Genomic DNA, 24,196 nt, shown 5'->3' on the forward strand with positions numbered 1-24,196 from the left:
TGATGGAGAGGTGCATGCCAGTATTATTTTACAAAAAAAAAAAAAAAAAAAATAGATAAATAAATATAACAGCTCATTATGTTGCAGTGTTGAAAATGCTGCCGGTATTATGCCTAACAATGTTCATTCCCTTCGTTCTTGTTACATCCCATTTGTCTTTTCAGCATGCAATTATTTGCTGGTCCATCTCCCAAAAAGCCGTTTATTACAGTTTCAAATGTCTTTTTTTTTTGTAATTCAGGGAGATGTAAATTTTCTCATCCACACACATTTATATAAGGTGTCATACTATGAATTCAGATGGAAGGTGATATAACTGCTCTGTGCCTTTCAGCTTTACATCACCTTCTCTATTCAGCCACCGTGTCACTCCATTATGCCGTCCTCTCAATGTACTACAACCTGGTGCAACAGGCACCTGGGATGTTAGAGGGATAATCAAAACGTATGATAACATCTGCACAACACCGGCAAGATGCTTTGAGATAGCCCTGCAAATTACAGCCCCTCAGCATCACCACAATCCCAAACATGCACAAACACACACACACACACACACACACACACACACACACACACACACACACACACACACACACACAATCTGCTCATTTCACTCGGTATTGATCCCACCAGTCTAATCTGCCAAGTTACTGATGCCCTTACCTGATAGAGGCAGAGAATGCATAGACTGCTCTACAAGTCACAGATGGTGAGATACCGACGCGGTGAGTGTGTGTTGGGTTTACGATGGCTGCAGCAGAATTTTCTGACAAACTTTCACGGACACACATGACACGCGTGAAACAGCTGAGCGGATGGGAAGGGATCAAACGTCTTATCCTCCTCGCGTCCGTTTCGCAATTTCCTTCCCGAATTATGTGATTGAAACGGGTTGCCGGGGAAACGGGAGATTCGGGGTGTGACCGTGTCCATGTTAGAGCGTGCAAGGTTGAGGTACACATGTGTGTTTGTTTACCACATGATTTGTATGTAAACTGATGCTACTGATGAGTTATGAAAACTTAGTGGTGGTGCGGCGGTTAGTGGACCGGCCCAGCTCGCCACAATTTTATTTATTAATGTTAATTAGACTTTTTTTTTTTTTTTGTCTAATTGCTTTTCATTTGCTGCCATAATCACAGCTTTGTTAATTACATGAATATTTCAGAGCCAAGCTCATTAAAGGCACAGCATATTTCCTTCTTTTTCTGGCACACATTCTGCAACACTCAGTCTTTCCTTCTCATTTGCACACACACACAAAAATGCTTGATTTAGCTAATTAATGCATGACTTGTTGACCACTACTGGCTGGTTATATCTCACTTTTTTTTTTCATTTGCTCATGTTCTCACACTGCATGCATACGTCATATGTGATAGTTACGCTGCCAGTCTGCAGATGAACAGGCTCTGAGGGTTACCTTCACTCAGTTTCAGTCATATATGCACATGTTACACGCAGTTGCAAGGCTGCTTTGCATTTGAATGGGAGGAGCTGTTCACACCGGAGAATCTCATTTGGCCGACATCCTTTGTCGTCCCCATTAAGGCTTCCTTTTTATCCCCCGTCTCAGCCTTTTGATCTTTCTCTCCCTCCGTTTGTCTGCAGGTCTTCCAGCTCTTGTTGTTGCAGTGTCTGTGGGTTTCACCAGAGCGAGAGGTTACGGCACAGCCAGCTAGTGAGTATTGCTTCCAGACCTCCCACCTTGTTTCACATGCTAATCACCGTTCAATTAGGATATCTTCACTTCATGCCAGCTTCTTTTGCTCCAGAGGTCTGGTGGCACAGTATTGTTCACTGGAATTATTGCAGACTATGCAAAACAAACAATTTTTCTGTCTATATAATGTTTCAGATCCGTTTCTTCACATTCTATGCCACAGGGGCGGACCGGGCACGGACTAATTATAATGCACAAGGCAACTTAGCAGCTTTGTTTATTCACATTTTGTTGCCAATTCAGTTAACTATGTTTATCATCAAAATGTGGCTAAAAACACATCCTAAGTCCAAAAATAACAGTGCTTAAATCCTGACTTTCACTGTTTGAAAGCTGTTATACAAAACTAAAATATTCTCTTCTGATTAAACCTCTAGAATATCTTTTTCTTTCCATTGAAATGATCCATTTAGATGTTTTAACGTTATTTTCTGTGTTAGAAAGACTGAAATGATCTTTTACCTCTGTTTTATTTCAACATACAAGCTTAGTAAATATGTCAAGTTATGCTTAGTTATGCTTCTCTCTCTCCAGGCTACAGCTGCTTTCCTTCATTACACTTCATCTTGACTATAATTAGCCAAAAGTTACTCAGTGGTGACAATATCCAGTTTTACAGGATTGTTCCTCTTAGAGCATTTGCTTCATTTTTACACATCCAACCCTGACGGCATTACTAAGAATTATTATTGCAAAATCATGAAAAATAAGCTGTATTTTATAATAGATTTCTGTTCATGGAATCTTTTTTTTTTTTTTACATGACTCCAGATTTTTTTTGGAGACATGTCTGAAAATGAAGTTATAAAATAAAGTTGGAAAAACTTTAATATTTTTCTGCAAGACCAAACCTAAACATATTTGTCTAAATAAATTTTGGGAATATCTGTTGAGCAAAAACATGCTTTTTTTTAATAATTCTATTATTTTAGTATAGGAAACACAGTTCCAGCAACTAAATGGCCCACTTTCATTAACTTTTTTTTTCTACAAAAAAATAAAAAATATCCTTAGTACGATTAATTTTGCCAAAACATGAGATTCATATGTCCTTGTTAAAAAAAATAAATGAAAAAGTACATTTCTATGAGTTTTTTTTTTTTTTTTGGTTTTTTTTTTTTTTTTTTTCCCATAGTCATTAGACATCCATTCATATTCTGCAGGAAACTTTAGTATGATTTCAGTGTGTTCATAATAAACTGAACAGAGGTCTTAAAAAAAAAAAAAAAGAAGAAAACAAAAAAAAACTACAATCAAATACAAATTATTTAAGACATTTTCATTAGTAAAAGTTATCAACCTATCTGAATATTATCATAACATCTTGAAAGGCTTTTTTTTTTTTTATTGTGATTACTTTTGTTTCTTTGTCAGGTTTTCTTTTATTCCGTCATTTTCTGCCCCATTCCTGTACAAGTATTATTACCCCTTTCATGAGCAGAGGTCTTTCCCTGCTTCTTTCTTCCCCTTCACTCACGTCTTCTAACACACACACACGCTGGTATTTACTATGCTATTTTACCATTCACTTGACTTTAATCATTAATAATGCAACAACTTTGCTTTAATACCTTTTTTTTCCTTTGTGGTTTTCTATTTTTAGTGGCATTTAGAATGACAGAGGGGCTTTAACACGCTTTGATGACATCACTGGAGGACAAGTTTAATCTCATTAACTCTCAATGGCTCTCACACCAAATTAAATTTCTAGTTTGAGGATGTATTTTAGCTTTTGCACATCATATATCTGTTAAGCTCTGGGGTCATTATTACCAGACAGATGTGTTTCCTCATACAGTGAAATGTTTTTACCCCTCACCAATGAGATGGAATTCTTAATTTAATGTGCGTGAAGCATGCTGCGGTTAAGTACTTGGCACTCAAGTCAAAAATGTGAGGCCTGAATCTGTTTTGCGCTTCTCCTGTTCCCCCTGCAGCTGCTGGTTATCTTTGGAGGGCGGCCTGCTTTATGCCTTCGTCGGTCCTGCTGCTGTCATTGTGTTGGTGAGTCTGCCTGGCGTTCTCTCTCTTACAGAATTTCCCTCTTCGCTGTCAGTTCGACCAGCCTCCCAACTCTCAGAGGTCATTCGCGTAATTCTGCAAATATTTTCTTATATAGTTAGCCCCTCCCCGCCGGCTCAGAGCTTTTAGATAGCAGTGTGTTAACCTCTGAGGATTTGCCTTGCCCCTCTCTGTCCCATGCGCATGCCAGCATACACACCCGCGATGTACACAACAAAATGATGAGCTGAGAGCTTTGATCCTCGAGGTTGAAATGTCAGCCTAGGAAAAAAAAAAAAAAAGAAAAGAAAAAATCAAAATATGTTCTAGCAGATGAGAGCTTTTGGCAATGCAACACATCTGCGATGAATTATAGTCTATTGCTAACACTGAATCTTTCGCTCCAATGTGTACGTTTAAAGCATGAGTCAGTCTCATCTGAGGCTCCAGCCTCACTTTCGACATTAATATGTGACTGACAGTAAGAGCCACAAACACAACAATACACTTTTTGTTTTTACCATGTCCTATGATGCATTTATTTATTTATTCATTTACTTTTTCTTTATTTTTTATTCAAAATAGATTTAAATACAGCTCTGCATCCCTCTGCTGCTACACTGAGCCCATTGATTGCGTCTCAGTGGTGTTTTAATTATCTGTTTTTCCGTACTGGTTTATGTGGCTGAGCTAATTCCTCCTAAATTAATCCATGGGTTGATATTTCCCTCACTCAGTGAGCTTAATAGTTGTGGATGTAGAATGTTCAACTTTAGCACGGTCATTGGTGCCATGATGCTGCTACTGGGTGGCACACAATGGCTATGGCTTACAAGGAGTTTTTTTTTAATTTTTTTTATCTTAGTTCCTAACTTGAGAGCTTTGTCTCACAAGGGATTATATGGTGCTGAATATTCATCGGTGTGATAATGCAGTTGCTTGCAAGGCCACTGTTAGTTTAAGGTTAAATAGTCAGGAAATGGCGCATTCATTCCTAAAATTAACCCTATTACTTATTTAACCCTGACCTGAGGCATCCTCTGTGCGTGGGAACAGCGGTAGTCAAATGCTGCATCTGGTCTTAATGGGTTAAAATCAGCACAAATCTACATGTTTGCATACATGATTCTGCAGGAAGATGCGAATCTGGTGCTTTAATTAAATGGAAAATACATGCAAGCAACGTTGCGAAAGGAACATGTTCTAATGAATCATTGCATGGCATTTGGGGTCTTCATGTGTAAAAGGTTGCAGCAATTAAGTACAATCCAACAAGAGAATTGCTCAGAAGTTGTTTTTTGCATTTCTTTCAGCCATCCAACTTTCCTCCATTTCTGCCTCCATAATGTCGCCCCAGCTGCGATGTGGCTCCCGGCCCCTTGGTGTTGTTGCTGGGGCCCCTCTCTAACAAACAGCTGTAATGAGAGTGGTACAGCAGCACAGACCTTCCCGCAGGACTCTTCTCTAATTAATGAACCTGGCCTTGGGCAAATACAAGAGCAGGATGATGCTGACTCACAGCGCTGGGGCCAGACATGACTGGCATGACAACTGTGCACTCACAATCTGGTGCATCCCAGTTAGTTGTCAGCGGTGACACACTCCTGAGAGCGGAGGAGATCAGAGCGTGGAAGTGTTTTTAGCAAACTGTGAGAACTGCCAGATGAATCACACTGTAGACGTAGCAAAAGAAAGAGGCTTCCAACAAAAAACCGGGCTTCTGCGAAAAGCTGCCAAAAAAAAAAAAAAAAAAAAAAAAAAAAAAAAAGCTGGAAATGAAACTGACCACATGAAAGTTAGACTTTAACCGCTCAACTCGAAGGATTTCTCGCAGCCATTTATTGAATATATAAAATTTTTCTTCTTTGCCAGGAGCTGCTCTTGTTGACAGCTAAAGGAAAGAATCCGTGCAGACTTTATTGAGTTTTTGCAGCAGGATAAGAATAGCAATGGAAAAGGTACATGCAGGTATAGGTATGCAGAGCGCCGTGAATATCACCTGTCACTGATGCGCCTCACCGCTGACAACCCAAAGAACACAAGCAGATGAATGATCAAAGCCTCCGCAGAGAAACCCGTAGCTGAAAGAGAAAGACTATGGCTGGATGTTGAAAGTGAGGATTATAAGTAACATGTCACCAGCAAAGAAAATCTCCAGATGGACAGGATTTCAGAGTGGAAGAGCTCTACAAGTCTTTGCTCAAATATCTGTGTGCATGTGTGTGTGTGTGTGTGTGTGTGTGTGTGTGTGTCTGTATCACAGAGTCAGTATAGCCAGATGTTCGGCAGAATTCATTATGAACTGTTCCTTAGTATGAAAAGTAGGAAAGTGAAGCAGTTAAGTCCAGTTTTCATTGAATTTCATGATCATTTGGTCATTCAGATCTCAATCATCTAAATATTTTCAATGAACATGTATTTATTGTTTATAATTTACAATTAAACCCCTTTTCAATCTCTTTTATCCCCTTATTTCTGGTTATTTTCATTGTAGCTTGTAAGATTTATCTATAGTTTTTGCTTTTTACAAAAAACGAGAAGAAAAAAAAAACTATTTTAAAATAAGTTAAATAGATCATTTAAAAAAATCAAGTCTTCTACTACGAAATAAAATGAATATGAAATGAATCATTTGGATCATTTCCTCAGATAAATGATGCTGCTGTTAAGGTGAGGTGACAACATCTTGCATTTAACCAGTAAATGTCCAACATACAGGTAAAATTCATTGTAATTTGGAGGATAAATAAATAAATTATTTCCTTTTGCAAAACATTATTTGTTTTTCTTTTTTTTTCTTTTATTCATTAATTTATTCATTTATTTCTGTACAAAAGTCACCAAACTCTTTTTAGTTTTCACACCAGTTTTTTTTTTACAAGTTCAAATTCTAAAAGAGACTATTTAAAAGACAAAGCTTGTTTCCTGAGGTTTACATTAAATGTTTCTAGTTTGTCAAATGTTTGGTCAAAATACCACAGAAATAAACTGCAACATATTATTTTTCAACCATCGTTATACCTTTTTTATTTATTTATTTATTTGTTGTTGTTGTTTTTTTTATCAATTATTAGTCTTCAATGTCATCACTATTAGAGGTGTTACAATAAAGGATGAATCTGATTCTGATGCTCTCATAACAGATATCAAGAAACTTTCAGACCTGGAAGACTGAAGACAAAAAGATTCTTCCAGATGTTACTTAGTGAAAAGAAGGAGAAATATTTGTACTAATCTTTCATTATTTTTGCCTGAAGACTGAAAGAGAGAATAGTTATGAGTGAATGTAATGTTACAGTAAATATTATGTCTATATAAATTCACTGAGCGCATGTAGAAACAGACCACCTTTTACCCGCTGAAACACAAAGAAGCTGAAATCTTTCTGTCGCCATTCTGTCTGTTAGAGCTGTGCTCATTTCACTTCTCCATCTCACTCAGGTGAACATGCTCATCGGAATCGTGGTGTTTAACAAGCTCATGTCTCGGGATGGCATCTCAGACAAGTCGAAAAAGCAGCGAGCAGGGTAAGTTAACTGCTAACACACACGCATACATACACACGCATAAACACACACATTCCTGGTGGAAAACTGACAAATATCGTATAAATTCCTGCTTCTGTCAAACGACATTTTCATGGCAACTAACTAGACTGCTTAAAGGGTGTCTGCACCCACATGTAACCTTCACCTGAGTCTGAACTAACGGAAATAAAGAAAATGCAATAATTTCATTCAGATTGGCATGAAAAGCAGTACAACTCTGTTGTTTTGTGAGATAAATCCAGCATCGCCTTCACGTATGTCTTCTATGTGGTTTTCTCAGCTTGTTGACCGGTAAATATTGTAGATATGAAAACCAGTGGTGGCTGGAGGGGTAATTAGACCCAGTTAATACTTGGATTATGTGAATAAGATCTAGAAAACCATTGGAAAACATGCTCACATTTGTTATTGCAAACATTTTTGACATGCATGCAAGTGAATTTGCATAAAGCATTGCGTCTGCTAATGCTGTTAGCAAACGTTTCTCATCTCACCTTTCAGCGGCGGGTGGAGAAGTCCTTCGCGCTTGTGGCTAAACTGGTGTTTTAATTTTCTCTCTTATCAATTCCATTCTCTTTTTCTCATTGTCTCATTGCATTTCCACCAATGTGCATCCGGTAAACAAACTCAAATTGATAGTTTGTTTATAATGGGACGGGTTAACAGTGCAGATTGGATCCCTGGGGGGTTGATTAGCTTTCTTGCTCAGTCATGCCACAGAGATTAAACCGGTTTCAGAAACACACAACCGCACACAGGCAGGTGTGGCTGTCTTTGTTCCAGGAAAAGTCCACGACCTTATCCATGTATTAAGCAGCTTTCCCTTCAGATTCTCTGGAGTGTGTGCATAGAAGAAAAGCCACATGTGCACTGTTACCTTTTGTAAATGCTAACACACACACACACACAGAGACGTACACACTTTAGTCGGTGATGTTATTAACAGAACAGGCTGTCGTTAGCGTAATGTATTTCCGTATGAAGCCATAGGGATGTGGCTGGCACCAAGGCAATGAGCTGTGATGGGATGCTGCCTGTGCATGGCCCATCATTCTGCACTTGTACGTACATGCACAACGCAAACACACACGCGGGGACACACTTCCTCTTCATCGGAGTAGTCAACTGTAAGTAAACAACCAGCGCAGCCTCCTTTGTCTCTGTTGCTCTCATCAAAGTGCGGTATGTACTGAGTCATGTACGGATAAAAAGCACCTAAACCTGCATGCATTAGCAGGTTGGAATCAAACGGTCGGTGCATTTCCTGTCTGTAATCTGTTAATCCACATGACTGCTGGAACATTACAGTGTCCGTCTCTCACGTTCTCTCTACTTGCTTTGAATCAATCTTTGTATTCTGACTGTTTTTCATTGCTGCTACTTTTTAAGATCTGGTTTTAATTTGCCTTTCTTTCTTTCTTTCTTTCTTTTCTCCCTCCCCCTTTCCCTTCTTTTTGTTCTTTATTTTCCACCCTCCCCCCTCTGTTGTGTCCACTTTGACTTTTGTTTCTTTGTATTCTTTTGCAACTGTGCCACCCTCACATCCACCTGTTTCTATTACTGGTTCTTGTGGTTTCACCCTTCCCTCCTTCCCCCCCCCCCCCCCCCCCCCCCCTTTTCCCCTCCCTCACTTCCTCACATGTATGGGTATGTGTGTGTCTGCGTGTGTGTGTCCCAAAGTGTCCCAGCGGAGGCTCGTAGCCGACTGCTCCTGAAATGCTCCAAGTGTGGCGTGATCTCGAGCACCGCTATGTCCAGCTCGACTGCCAGCAGCGCCATGTTAGTCCATCTTCATCTCGCTCTTTCTCTCTGTTCCTCCTCTCTCTTCTTCATCTCTTACTTCCCATCAGCCTCTCCTTAACGACTTCCTCTCTGCTTCATCTTTTAATCTCTAGCTGTCGATAATGATGCAAGGCGACGTTCAGACTTGTCCGGAGAGCAAAACCAAACTAACCAAATAGGGGGGAAGCGCACCCGCATATAAAATGAGCTCAGTGTAATGAGATTAGCATTTTGCTCCAAATTGGTTTTTCCTTCGGGTGCAGTAAGCTAACCTGTGTTTGCGAATCCTTTTTAGAGGTTCTGTTAAACTTGTTTGGAGTGCGGCAAAGCAGAGGCTTAACCCATCGATGCAGCGGAATTCCCAGCTGGTCGTCGATTAGGCAAACTGTACTGCTGTTGAGCACATTACTGTAATTGTTTGAACTTTGCCCTCCTATAACTGTAATCTCTTTAAACAAGTGGTCACAGCAACACATCACCTATCAAACGAAGGTAAATAACCGAAGGGGAAAACAAAAACGGACAAAGCAGACAACGTTGGGGGCATTTTTTTTCAGATTTTCTACTAGCGAGAGAAACTGAAAACACAGAGCCAAGTTAAAGTCAGTCAGACGAATAGCAAGCTTTGATAAAGGACAGGCTTCTAATATAAAATGGCTAAAATTAAATTCCGCAATTAAGAGCAATTATGTCAATTCAGATTTCCAGCAGACAGCTGGAAGTGAGATAAAACACAACTGAAAATGTCCCTAAAGGGAGCCGAGCGTTACATTCTTCCTGCCGCAGGTGTACGGTTAATAAAACTGGATTTACAAAGTTCAGTAAAACAGCAGCCATCTGCGATGTAATCCAATCACTGGAGCAATTTCTGTAATGATAGCATGTTTTTGTTCTTTCTTCAATCTGGCTTCAATCGCTGAAAATTCTACAACACAGCGCTACCTAGTTGGGTTTGGAAAGACAAGAAAAAGAAAATGTAACATTAGTTACAGACACTTAAATGCAAAATTAGGACTTAAAACTGTTCTTTTTTTTTTTTTAGTTCAGTTTCAGGTCAGTTGTGTTTTGAAGTAATTCTGTAAAATCATTTAGCTTTATTGAGGTTTTAAGCCAAATTACAGGATTTAAAATAAGTCAACATTATCAAAGTAGTGATCTCTATCTCTGTGAGAGATTTAAATAAAAAAAAAAAAAGACACTTGATACACCTCAGAAGTATTCTGAGAATTAAAGCGACAGAGTACACTACATAGAGTTCACATTGCAACACCGTATATCACAGGGTGACATTTTGAAATATAAGTGTGTACCAAGGAAAAAATGTCCATGCTAATGTCTCTTTGAACACTTGATTGATGCTCTGTGTGTCGTCGTCATGGTTTCACAATCAGTACAAACAGTTTCCTTCCTTTTCAGTCGCAAATGTTTGCTGCATATTTAACCACTTTCCAGTGCAAATCGTTCATCGTGGCTTTGTATTTATTTTGGGAAAGTACTCAGTCTAAAGCACAAGCTCAGGTTTTATTTGTTGAGGGATGATTGGCTGCTTCGATTGGAGGGTAACAGCAAAAGATTGCCTGTTTTAAGTAACAAGTGAATAAAGCCTTTTTTTTTCTTTGTTTACTTTCTGCGAAAAAACAAAGCGTATTTATTAACGTCTTTTTGTTTTCCTGTCTATAAACTGAGACAGTCATTAGACATGGGAATTTACATTCACATGATTGCTCTTCCTCCACCTGCTGCTTGCGATATCCTGCTTGAATAAACTTTCTTCAATCTGTCTGCAGAAATCCTCACCAAAGCCTTATTAAATAAAGAAAGCAGGCTGTGTAACATCTGCTGTTTACTTCAATATTGTTTAGATACAAATAGTAAAATGATTACATATTTGTTCACGGGCTTTAGCGTTGTCATTTTCACATAAATTGCTGGAGAAAATGGGAACTCATGCCCCATTTGAACCATCTAAATATTTTGACAAAATAATTTGGGGATTTCTACTTAACAGCCGTTTGAACCGGTAAATATACTTTTGTCAATAATCATGTTTGACATATTTGAAACCCATTACCTGGTGTGATAAATACTGTAATGTACGAGTACGGAAATGCGGTATTTAGTTACATTTACTATAAAATATTTTAAATTTAAGAAAGTTTTATTGCTAACTATGATTAAAAATACAGAGGTAGAGTTTTATACAGCCTAAGTCCAGTGACAGTTTAGTGGTGGAAGGTAATTTCTGATGTCTTTCCTCCTTAACACATTCATGAATGCTCCAGACCAGCAAACTCCTAAAACCTTTTCATTCAGAGAGGATCGGTTTTACTGAACAACAGCTAATCAAGTGCATTTGATTTACCTGCCTGCTTACCATGGTGATTTTATTGAAAGCAGTAAGTTTAGTGTTTCATTTTTCTGAGACGATAACGGCACAGTGTCGTTTGTTATGTGTTTTTATTATCTGAGATCCTTCGAGACGTCGCGACAGAAAAAAGTTGTATTCTTTCATGTAAAAGCTTTGAATTGAAAAGGTGATACTGCAGATCATTTTCTCCTTTTTTAAATTAATTTGGAGTGTGTATTTTCATGTGACATGTTGAAATAAACATCTATTAACCTATTCATTTGAAGACAAAAAGAAAAAGATGATTCAACTGAAAGGGTTCACACATTATTTAACTCATTTTGAAATCTACCTTTCAGTAATAGTTGTTTTCTTTGATTGTATATCACTCAACCAGCTAGTGTGAGCTGAATCAATCAATAGCCACACAAACCACAGGTGCAGCCTTGACTTAACTCGCTTTTCTTCTCTTTTACTCCTCGCTTTTATACGCCTCGACAGGGACATTAGTGCTTCGCAATGTAGTTAGAGAAACTTGTGCGAGTGACAGTTAGAAAACTATGAATTTGTGCTCACACAGCATGAACATTTGAAATTGGAGTCTAACTTCTCACTCCAGAAGCCTTTGTGTCATTCCTGTCAGTGGTCTGCCTCCCCCTACACCCCCCCCCCCCCTTTTTCCAAGTCAAGCTTCTGTCTTTTGTCTCACACTCCCCCAGCAGGCCACTTAGTGTCCATCAGCCATGTAATTGTGAGCAATTGTCAGAATCCAAACTATCTACATGATTACACATCATCTTCCACTTATCAGTTTGAATATGGAGTCTGATCCAAATCACAGTGTGGCAATCAGCGTCAAATTGCCCATCATTGAACTTACGATTGATCTGTGTGTCTGTGTGTGTGTGTATTTGGGTGTATTTCTGTATGTGTGGAGTTACATGACTTATTAGAGCTGGCCTGTCTGCCTTGAGACTGAATCCCTTGTTCCTTCTATCCCTCCCCCCCCCTCCTACATGTTGTTCTCTTCCTCTGACAGGGCGTCTCTGTGGAGCTCCTGTGTGGTTCTTCCTCTGTTAGCCCTGACCTGGATGTCAGCGGTGCTGGCCATAACTGACCGGCGCTCCACACTCTTCCAGGTGAAGCGTCTCACAACACCTGCACGTGCTAATGTGGTCAGGCTGATCATGCACCTGTGACACATGATGATCCTGCTGCGTCATTACTTCCTTTTTTTTTTTTTTTTTTTGTATTTCAACACCCTTGAACAGAGTTTTAGAAGTTTCCCACTTAAAGTAGTTACAAAATAAGCAAATACATGCTGAAATATAAAGAGGAATTGTATTCTAAAAAAAGGAGATGAAAATAACTCAAGCATAACATAAATTTATCTTTATTGTGGGGTTTTTGTACATCTAAATGTGTATTTCTTTATTTGTAATATTTTCTAAAAGTGATTTACTGAGTCACTGCGTATAAATAACTCAATTTTAAATATATTTAGAGTGTGTCTTTTTTATAAGATATGTTTATATGAACATCTACTAACCCGTTCATTTTAAGACAAATACAAAAAATCAACTAATTTAATACTATGTATTTATTAATAACGGCATTTTGGAAAAATAGAACAAATATTAGAAAAGTACAAAAGATCAAACATCCATCATCACTGTGCCAAGATTGCAAGTAGAAATGCCAACAATGAAGTAAAGTGGGAATATCCTCACAGTTTGTAATGAATAACCATGAATTGGGGATTCATTCTTTTCTTGAATCAGTGTTTCTCTAATGAATGATTAGTGACTCATTTCACGACAATATCACAATTACACCGAGCTCCACATGGCAGGGTTTTCCACAGTGGATGTAGAAGCACCCTGTGGTGCCTTAAAGAGACTTTTAGCATGCCAAAAGATTTACGTCCGTCTGTTTCACATGGATCATAACATTTAAAAAAAAAGCTGGAGCTTTCCAGTTTTATGAGAAAAAAAATCAAACAGTGCGGCACTGCTTCATACTTAAACCTGCTCTTTTCCTTCTCTCTTATACCTTAAAAGCCAGAATGTGACAACTAAAAAATCCAAACACAGTCCAGTGATGTGAAAGTTACAAAGTGATATTTTATTTAACAGAAGATGGAAAAAAGGTCAATTGCTGAAAGTGAGGTATTTTATTATTGATAATTTAAAAAAAAAAGTTAATTTCTTTCATTTTCTGTGGAAGAAACAAATCCAAAGGAAAGTTGGAATAGTTCCATGATAGTTTAGTGGGTTAAGTTAAGTTCAGGAATCTGCAAAACACAGCATTCAAAGATTAAAGAAGAACTGAAAGACGTCCTCAGATACATAAAATTCCCTACATAAAATGGGAAGAGTTTGAGAATCTGGAGATATTTTTGGCTGGAAATCAATAACACATACCTGCAATCCTCTCTGTAACAGTATTTCAAAACAGTCATGATTCTGGCACAGAAAACCCTGCTTGGACTCAAAAACACTTCCACAAATTAGTGTCTCTGAGCACATTTCATCATGCCATCGACACACGCAGGTTAACGGAGCTCTGTTGTGGAAGGAATCCGTGTGAACCACTCCTGTCTTCACGAGGTCGGGCCGTATGAAAGGTGGACCGAGCCAAAGTATGAAACTGTGCTGTAGTCAGATTAATCAAACTTTAAATTTCTGTATTCATTTATTTTTAAAAGTCCTTTGAAGAGAAGAGAGGCCCCATAGCTTGTTATCAGTGCTCAGCTCAAAAACCTGCTTTTCTGGTGGTATGGGGGTCCATTAGTGGCTACTGAACAGAAAAATTGCATATGTAGAAAGGTACCATCAGTTTTGTAAGGTATATTAACAGGCTTTAGAGTCACATATACCCGCGTCCAGATATCTTTTCTTCTGGAAGGATTTGCATGTTTGTAGGAAAACAGCATCCTTCATCTTTACACCAGCAACTTTTTATATTACATAAAACACAGAATAAAACAACAGGATATTCAAGTAGGAAGAACAATGGGACCAAACTTTGCAGAAACTAATATCCTCCGTTCCCAGATGTTTACAGGCAGTCATTAAATCTTACATGCTGGTAAACACCTAGTTCCAACTCTTTCATTAGACCAGATAAATCCCTCCTTCACAACATTTAGTGTTTTTTATGTGAACAGAATATTATACGATTTGATGTTCAAAGCTTTGCAGTTAGTTTTTATGTATTTTTTTCACAGCAAAATAGCTTTTTTGGAATTGTAAGTTAATTTAATTTTAAAAAAGAAAAAAAAAAAACAAATAAGCACTTCCAACTTTCACTCACTTAATTCAAACTGCACAGTAACAAAAAGCATTGCCTGGTCTGTTCTGCAGCATTTCAGCTGTAAAAGTTTCCGTTAACAAACAAATATATCATGTCTAACCAGCCTGTGTCATGTGTCTCCTTCAGGTCCTCTTTGCCGTCTTCGACTCTGTCCAAGGCTTTGTCATCATCACCGTCCACTGCGCCATGCGCAGAGAGGTGGGTCCGCTTTCCTCCTTCTGCTGAGCAGGCAGCATGTGGATCCTGCATACTCTTTAATTCACTTTCATTCTCAGCCACACGCCCGTTACTAGGTGGGATTCATTCACCTTATTTTCCAGGTCAGTCTGAGGCCATGACACAGCACAAGCGGATGAGACGGATTAGCATGGTATTTATGTCCAATGTTGCTGCGCTTCCTCTCATAATGCAGGATGATAGTGCGCTATTGTCCGACCGATCCGAGTCTGGTTTAAGGAGCTTACCAAGATGCTGTATGGAATAAGACGATAAGTCCCTAACTAATAGCCCCTGGTGCCTGTTTGCCACAGGCTTTGCCGTGCCTCTTGGGGTCCTCCATTTTCAGCTCATTATGCACATACATGTATTGCATTCATGCCTTTGAGACACACATTAACTCCCATTCCAATGAGCACACACACACACAAAAGCTTACTTCTTACAATTAATGGATTTACAATGTCATCAGTTTTCTATAACTGTAAATTTGTCATTTCTTGCTAATATATGTGTGCTACACACACACACACGCGCACATGTGCAGGTTTGCCTCTCTCTAAGAGATCATTAGGATATTGAATGGCACGTACAGCGTAAGTGAATTTTAAATGCTCTGAATGCTTGGCTGCATTAAATCAATATCACAAAAGCAGCAGGGATCAGGATACAGTAAATCCCAGGAATTATTTATTGTAAATGTATGAAAATCCTCTGCAAGAGACTAAGCACAAATCCTCCCTAGCTGCAGAACAACAGACAGAAGGGAGTGCTGCACCAGAGCGAGAGAGGCGGGAGGAGGAGAACAAGGAGGCGAATCGAGAAGTATTACTGTGCAAAACGTGATGGAAGACTCTACAAAGTGTGATATTACAGACAAAAAGCTTGCCGATGAGTGCGGCACCTCCAAATGGAAGGTGCTGGAGGAGAATGTGAGAACCATAAAAGCAAAGACAGACGACCTGCTGAGATCTGCTGAGGAAAAGAGAGACGAAGAGTACCGGTGGCGTTCCAGCTTTTTCTGTTTAAGAGGCAGCCAGAGAAGGAACTAAGAGGAGGTGCGAGGAAGAGGGGGTACACCAGATCATGATGGAGTTTTCAGTAAAAAAAAAAAAAAAAAAAAGAAAAGAGGAGGGAGGAAGTCAGAAAACACATGCAGAGATCTGTGAGACAGAATGTGAGTCATGATCCAAGTAGGGGGTCATAGAGAGGGAGGAGGAGATGGGAGGAAGGTTGGGAAAGAGACAGAAATGCATCGAGGGGGGTTTTCTCTTTGAAGTTTCAATGAGTTGCATTTGCTGCCAACACACACGCACAGACACACTCTCGCGGTACGCCATCAGAGTGTCGGAAACAAATGCCATTAATGGTTGAGCGTGGATGTAAACGGAAACGACAGATGAAAGGAAACAATGGAGCAAATAGTTCCGTCCATGCAGTATTAATCAGACGGGGATGCAATCCGCCATTTGTAGAGGCACTCGTGCGCACACGTGTGCAGAGGAGAAGAGAATGAATCTCCAATAGCACATCTTACTCAAGTGCTCTTGTTTGCACCCATGAGATTGTGGGATTTGACAGCGGGAACAGTGGGGAAATGATGCTGCACCTCTGGAAGTAACAGGGAACATCTATAATACAGCTCCTGATGGCAGGGAAGGATCTTGGGGTTTGCCATGAATGATAATGCACAAGCATGTATTAGATTGGAGCTTTTCCAGCGGAATGTTGTAAGTTTACTTCAGAGGTGTCCAGCTCCGGTCCTCGAGGGCCAGAATCCTGCAGGTTTTCTATGTATCCCTGCTCAGACACACCTGATTCAAATTAATTAGTAGTAGAGCTTAATCAGTTGTGCACGTCATTGGCTGTTTGATCCATTTAGTGGAAGCTAGATGTGTTGGAACAGGAATACATGGGAAACCTGCAGGACAGCGGCCCTCGAGGACCGACTTTGGACACCCCTGGTTTACTTCAATGCACTACGTGGGAGGATAAAGAAAAACAATATGGCACCGGGAAGGCCCAGGGGTTTCAACGTCTTTATATTGTGTTGTTCATTTTAATTAGAGCCACTGATCTTGCAAAACTCAGACGGGTTCGCTTTGAAGTGCTGCTATGTGCTTTCTATAACACAACGCTGACTTTTTGACAATCTATAAGCTGAGCTACTTTAGGAGGGATATATCGCTGTTTGATATATCTTTATCTTTGCTCTTTTCACATGTTTTAGTATTCATCGTACATTGCAGAGGTATCAGCAAATCTGCAGAACAAGTTCCTCTTGCTCCCAAAACCAGCTAGTCCCTCACTAACTTCTTTCCTTTGCATCATCTCTTCCTCTGGCTCATAATTCTACCCCCCCTCCCTCTTTTTCCTCTCTCCTTTTACCCTCCCTCCCCCCTTTCCCTTACCCGGCATCTCTTATCCCTGTCCCCCAGGTGCAAGATGCGGTGCGTTGTCGAATGGGGGGATGTAAAGATGACAGCGAAAACTCCCCAGACTCCTGCAAGAATGGACAGGTGCAGATCATGGTGAATAGCATTCCATTTCATCCCGCATTGCTGTTCACATGCCTCAGACTAACAGGTTCCTGCAGTCTTCAGCCTGCCCCCCCCGCAGAACAAAGCATGCTTACCTGCACTAAGGAGCTCCACCTCCTGCCTGGCTTTACTTATGCATTCATTTATCTCACTTTGGTCATAATCACGTTTACCTTATCAGGATTCATTATTGTTAGTGCAATAAGCAGTCCTTTTAGGTTTCTCAGCGCCCAGCCTGAACCAAACTCTCTTTGTGATGATGTCATTATATCAGCTCTCCATTAGATCTCCATTTTCTGTTCTTAAATGCTAAAAATGCATTCACATATATATTTTTTTTTTCCTCAGGAAACACACCAGCAGTTTTTCTTTTCCTGTTTTATAGTGTTTTAGACTAAACTACATCTTTATTTAAAGAGCACACAGCACCTGCATGGTCTGTGTGTGTGTCTGTGTGTTCCAAATGTGGTTAATAATGTGATAAATCACAGAGACTTGAATGCCTCGCCAATGTCAGTACGGTCACACCACAACCACGAGTAGCTCTCATCCCTATTCCCTTTATTTCTCCCTCAGAGCTGTTTGTGGTAATGTTAATGTTTTTGGTTTTTTTTTATTTTTTAATGCTCCTCCAAGGTTATCAAGATTAAACCTTTGGAGCCATCATTCTGCTCACCAAAGGGATCATGACACACTCCCTATTTTCATTTGAAGTCTCTGTGAGATTATTTAATTTTTAGTTGAATGCTTGCAGCCTCGACTAGTTGCCGTGCTTACTGTTGTACTTATGGAAGCTAGTTTATCATCCATTTGTTTATCCTTTCTTGTTTAAATGTGAAACTATGAGCTTGAAACGGTTGTGCTAGGGACACAAATGCCCTTGACAACATTAACTGTGATAGATAATTTGATGAGGCCACCACCAGTTATATCAGCATCATAATTATAGTGAACACTATTTTCTCTGCTTCCCTAGCTTTATTCAGAGAAAATCTCATTAGCATGTTAAACCCTTGACATTTAGATGCACCATAAAGGTGTAAAACCGTAGCTAAACCTTTTTGTTGAACGTGAGTGAAAGCCATCTGTAGAAAATCGTTTCATTAGCTGATCTCTAATTAACACTCCATGAAAGAGCTTAGATATCTTCTTCTAACATTTCAACATTATATTTTTCATCTTTTTTTTTTTTTTTTTTCAAATCATCAGAAGTGTGCAGGTGCGGGTGTCTGTGGACAGCAGCACGGCTCTCGTCACAGCACACCCCTGTGCCTGTCGGGCTGTCATCCGCAGCCGCTCCCACCAACGTGCCACCAGACATGCCAACAAGCCTGTTACCACAGTCTGCCCTGCAGCGACCGCAGCTACGGGCTAAACCACAGCCACGCATATGAGCATACGCCCATGCTCAACAATACCCACAACCACGCCCATAATCACATCAGCAGCCGATCAGTAGGTCACCTCCAAAAAAAACATCATTTGTCATTAGGAATATTAGTCCATAGGAGAAAAGAAAAGGTGCAATATGTAAGGGAGTGTTTTGCAACAAAAATGAATAAATATCAAAGGAATAGTTTCACTTTTTCAAATAGTATAAAAAAAAAAAAGTTTCACGTGTTCTTGATGTAAGTTAAATGTACCTTGTGTTTTTGTTTAGTTTGAAACACGTTTCAATGAAAACTAAAAAAAAAAAAAAAAGTTTGACTGATGTGTATAATTTTTACACCATGGCATGTAGGGACCCATCTGATATGATTCAGAAACATTAGCATCGTGTTAAATAATGTTTACTGTATGTTCTGTCATTTTCGCTCTAATGAAATAGTTAAATCAAGGTTACAGTTTTGTTAGTAATGTTTGATTACATTTACTTAAACTGACCACTCATGTTGCCAGTTTGTGAATTCAGTTATGCAGTAGACCCACGTTTACGATGGTCAAAATAACACACCAAAATCTAACTTTTTTAATAGGTTAAATTTTCTAATGTTATGATGTTACCATACATATTAGTAGAGTCCTACATGACAAGAATGATGTGTAAATTCCATAGGAGATTGCTCTTCAAGATACAATTTAGTACTCAATTATAATATTTAGATGCTACTTTAGATATGGTGAAGGTAAATATGAAACTGAGGAAATAACCCAAAAATTAAATACACTTCTCATAAACTTTCCTTTTTTGTACATTTTTAAATTTGAGTTCCACTGTATTTTCATGTAAAAAAGTTTCATAGAACTTCAAATATGAATTTTACACCACTCATGTTCATATATGAAAGATGCTAAGTTAGCACACTGCTAGAACTGGAAACAGCTTGCCACGTGCTAACAAGCTAATAATCAGGAACGGGAAAATGTATGTCGCTAAGCAGCTATTTTAGCAAGTTTAGCAGACAACATAAAAAAGGGGCTTACATTTATCGATGAACAAAGTTAACCAGCTTCAGGAATTTTTGCAAGTTGTTTGAAGCTAAGCAGCTGCTGTTAGCTAATAGCTTAGCATTCAAGCTTGAGAGAGTTTCACCCTGCTTGTCTACAAAAAGGGGAAGGGGGAAGCTTTAAGTTTTGTATTTATTACGTATTGCACCTTATAAATGTTAGTTAAAATTGTGGTGATGTAGCTTGTAAGAAACTGGTATTGCTTAGATCCTGGATGTGGCACGCTATTTTGTCTGTTGCTGCAGTGTGGTTTTTATAGTAGAGCTAACATTAATTACTTACAAAACCATTGAGCTGCTGCAAAATTAGTACCAGTTAAAGTACTGTATATTATGTTTTTGTTTTTTTTCTAGTTAGAATGAATGAGAAGTTTACTTCATATTTTCATTTTTTCCATTTAGTAAAGACCCACTGACGGTGCTGTGGGTGATTAGTGTACTAAGAGCTTTTCTGCTCATGTGAGATTATTCTTTTGCACATTCTCTCCTTATCTCTTTCATCTTTTCATCTCTCACTTTCCTGTTCTTCTTGCCTATGCGGCGTGTTCAAACTGTCTAAAATCTGAAGTTTATAAAGCAAACAGAAGCTTTAGTAAGTGAATCCCACTGAGGACAGAGGGTAGGCTCTGTGGTGAAAGAAGGGATGATAACAGCTGCATGGCAATGAGCTTCACTTTCATTAAAGTTTACAAAAATGTGAACAGACCATTTTAGAGAATCCAGTTGTTCATTCACCTCAGTCTCCCAGGGGTTACAGAGTGTTTCTTCACCCATAGAGCAGTGCCACTCTGCATTCCACCCTGAATAGATATCATTCTAGTTGTACCCAAAATAACTTATCTACATAAACTCTGAACACTGACTACATGTTAAACTCAGTGTTGCGTTTTGATTGCCAGTGTGCATAAAATGCTGGAAGCATATGTATTTGTAGATGTATATTTCATTTATTTTTTTAAATATTATTTTGTCCAGCCAGGAGAAGTTTTGATTCAATTGTCTCAACAGGTAACAGTGGTGCTTTTTCTGTTCCTGTTTCCATTCAGACAACAGCGAGGAGATTGATGAGCCATCTAGCTAAATTAGCTTACAAAAACTCTCATCTTCTGCTCATCTCCCTCTAGTCTGAATTTAGATCTGCTACTGTGATACAAATTCAAAACGTAGTAGTAGTGCCTGTGGATGAGGAGAATATGTTGCTTATTTCCACGTTTTTTTGTTGTTTCTTTTTTTAGTGGAGGCTTTAAAAAGCTGTAGGTAATCATGAAGAAATGAAAGCTCAGGATTTCAAGGTTCACTTAAGGCAACCTCATTTTGTTCTTGTTCATGCGAAGTGTCACCATGACAACCATTCCTATCTTTTCTATAAAGTTTGATTTAGCACATTCGAGTCATTGGATACATTATGACCATTTGAGAGCTAATCATTCATAGGGCCTCTGCTGCTTGCAATGTTGTAAATGCACATGCACACACTCATTAGATTTCCTCTCTTCCTTCCCTGCCTCCGATTTCTCAGACGGATTTTGAGAAGGATGTGGACTTGGCTTGTCAAACAGGTGAGCGTTCCTTTCACCTGATTTCTCAGTCCCTTTTCCCATATATTTTTTTCTATTGTTTCTTTCATCTTCCTCTTCTACCCCCACACATGTTTAGCATCGCAGACTGTTACAGACTCAGCTTGCTGATGAAATGACAGTAGTTGATGCGCTACATCTCCACATGGCTGTGCTCAAATTACAATGCCTTATCAATCACAGTGATTCTGCCCAATAAGTGTTCAGCAAGCATATGTTGGGATGAGTCTGTGTGTAATTGTGCATGATAATAACACTCCTCCGTGTGTTCGGAAATGCTTCAGTTGTTAGTCGACAATGGTCTTGTGTGGGTGTTTGGCTGTGTTACGAATGTACCACAGTCTAGTGTGTTGTGCATTGATATATTAACACAGTCACTTTCCCCCTCCACCCTTGCAGAGAGAGGACACCCATGTAAGTTTCACACCCAGCTGACCTACTTAACACTGCCTGATCCATTCTAGACTTCCATAATTCCTATAGACAAATCCGGGACTGTTGGCTGAAATCAAAACATTATCACTGTCTCTGGTTCTCCCAAATGACATTAATATATTATATTCGGAAAACATCTGTGTTTGTCACTTATTCTTGGCTTCTCCCGAGGGCTGCACAGTTTTACTAAGGCATGCAACATCATTCTTAAAGATTAGAGCTATGACTTGCGTCATATAAATAAATGATAAATGGTGCTAATCTCAGATGTATTAGTGAGGGCTGCATTCCACTTCTGTACCAGTACATGCTAGCTAGTTGTAGCTCAAGCACAAGTGGAATTCACCCTTTATTAATACACCTTTGTTTTTCTAATTTTAATTTTCTTGTCTTTTTAACTATTATTGCTCATATTTAAGTGGCTTAATAAATAAACAGTAATTCATTGGGCAGACCTTCCTGCCACTAATGATGAGGCAATGCCTACTCTTGATTGCACTTCTACCATAGCCAAAATAGTGAGTTTATCATACAGAATCATGTTAGCAAGTAATTCAGCAGGTGTTTGCAGTGTAAAGGATGGAAAGAAACACTGCATCCAGTTAACTTTTCTTGAGTTTATGTTCATTCCAAATGAGTGTATATGACCAAACAATTTTTATCTTTGTTAAGTTTTTTTTTTTTTTTTTTCTGTGCTGTGAGTATAAATATGCTCATTTCCGCTCTGCTGCAGCAGTAACACTGGCGACACTCGAGAACCCATCACACGTGGCAGTGCCGGATTTGTCTATATGTACTTCTCTAGGCCATGATTGTTTGATGCAGATCTGTGATGCAGAAACAGATTGGTTTGATATCCCAAAGCTTGTCCAAGCCTGTTTCATTGATTTGCACCAAAGAGATGGTCAAAAAAAAGAAAAAAAGAAGGTTTTGTACTCAGTCAGTGTGCTTTCTGCTGTACTCATTCACAGCAGGGTTCAGCATCAATTTTTGATCAAAGATGTAGCCTGACATTCAGTTACATCAATGCAGTTTGAAAGAAAATGCTCTGTCACATATAATTCATTCTTGAATTGGATTTTGGGTCTGTAGAGTAAATATTTAAATACTTCATATCCATGATATGTATATAAAACGTAGTCTGTCTCAGAACAGCGAATGGGCATGATAACTGGCATGTGATAATTGTGTTTTTGTGCTAGTTTTAGTGTTGCTAGTTTTTAGACAGCGTTGCCATGTCTAAGCATGTTGTGAGGCTGTTTTCCACAGTGGGAACAAGCAGGCTTTTTTTTCGTTGCTTTTGCTTTTTTTTTTATGGTGGCCTGCACCTTTGTGCATGTCAGAAGCGAGTCTTGTTCTCACAGATCCGTGGTTACAATCCTGCCTTAGTCTGCACCAATGTCACAGTTGTAGAGTGACTTTGCCACCTCGTAAGTCTCTTGAATCCCACAGTGCAATTCGGAAGATCAGTTTGGGTGCTGGTCCTATAAAAATGCTCATACCATGTCGTGCCTGCTCAGAGTTCCTGCATTGGAAAGTCGGCTCTAGTTTAATTTGCACCAGCTGCTCTGGAAATGGATTGGAAACTATAGCGTTTCCCTTACCAATATGCATGGAAACTATATGCCAAAACCACTTTAAGAATTTTTTTGTGTTTTGTCACAGACATTATTATAAAATGTACACATGCCCACATGCCCCAAACCACACACAAAAAGCACCAAGGCTCACGCTGATATGCAACGGCAGGGCAGAAGAAAACAAGCTACTGTGCAAGATATTGGAAAGGACTAGCAAGGGAATGAGGTTCCATTTCATTTGAAGCACGCAGCATTTTACACCAAGGCGCCTTCTCTAAGACAATACAATTCTTGCTCACTGGCAAATCTTAGAGATAGAGTGAGACTTAAGGTCACAGTGCCAGAGGCAAAACTCATCTTGTGTACTGTAAACCTTAAAGTCAAAAGTGATAAGTGAAAGTTTTCTTTAGAAATACAATATGTCTCCAGGCTATATCGTAGATGCAAAGAATGGTTCGGTATCAGTATCTTATGTATGTCATCAGTCTATTTTGCCTACCCGTGTTGTCAACGGGTATCTTTTATATACATTTCTTTTCAAATGATATCATTTCCATTCTCCTATTCCAAATTCTGTTTTTTTCCTGACATATACTCCTCTGCCTTTAAGCCTTTTTCTCTATAAAATATATATATATATATTTTTTTTTATTCTTTCTTATACTTTCAACAACACCCCCTC

The 24,196-nt window shown here is 39.0% G+C and overlaps 1 protein-coding gene across 1 annotated transcript in view; it reads left to right on the forward strand.

Moving 5' to 3' along the window:
• Positions 1–24,196, forward strand: part of adgrb2 (adhesion G protein-coupled receptor B2) — a gene marked incomplete at both ends in the record, with an annotated part of 173,106 nt that overhangs the window by 128,108 nt on the left and 20,802 nt on the right. Inside the window, 10 exons of the mRNA XM_079258835.1 lie at positions 1,615–1,684; positions 3,664–3,730; positions 7,169–7,254; positions 8,956–9,054; positions 12,444–12,543; positions 14,846–14,917; positions 17,374–17,466; positions 18,685–18,930; positions 21,442–21,481; positions 21,899–21,913. Of these exons, the coding sequence (XP_079114961.1) occupies positions 1,615–1,684; positions 3,664–3,730; positions 7,169–7,254; positions 8,956–9,054; positions 12,444–12,543; positions 14,846–14,917; positions 17,374–17,466; positions 18,685–18,930; positions 21,442–21,481; positions 21,899–21,913 (888 nt within the window). The remainder of the gene's footprint in view (positions 1–1,614; positions 1,685–3,663; positions 3,731–7,168; positions 7,255–8,955; positions 9,055–12,443; positions 12,544–14,845; positions 14,918–17,373; positions 17,467–18,684; positions 18,931–21,441; positions 21,482–21,898; positions 21,914–24,196) is intronic.

Source organism: Telmatherina bonti, assembly GCF_933228915.1.
Source record: "Telmatherina bonti genome assembly, chromosome: 19".
In the NCBI taxonomy this organism is placed as follows: Eukaryota; Metazoa; Chordata; class Actinopteri; order Atheriniformes; family Telmatherinidae; genus Telmatherina; species Telmatherina bonti.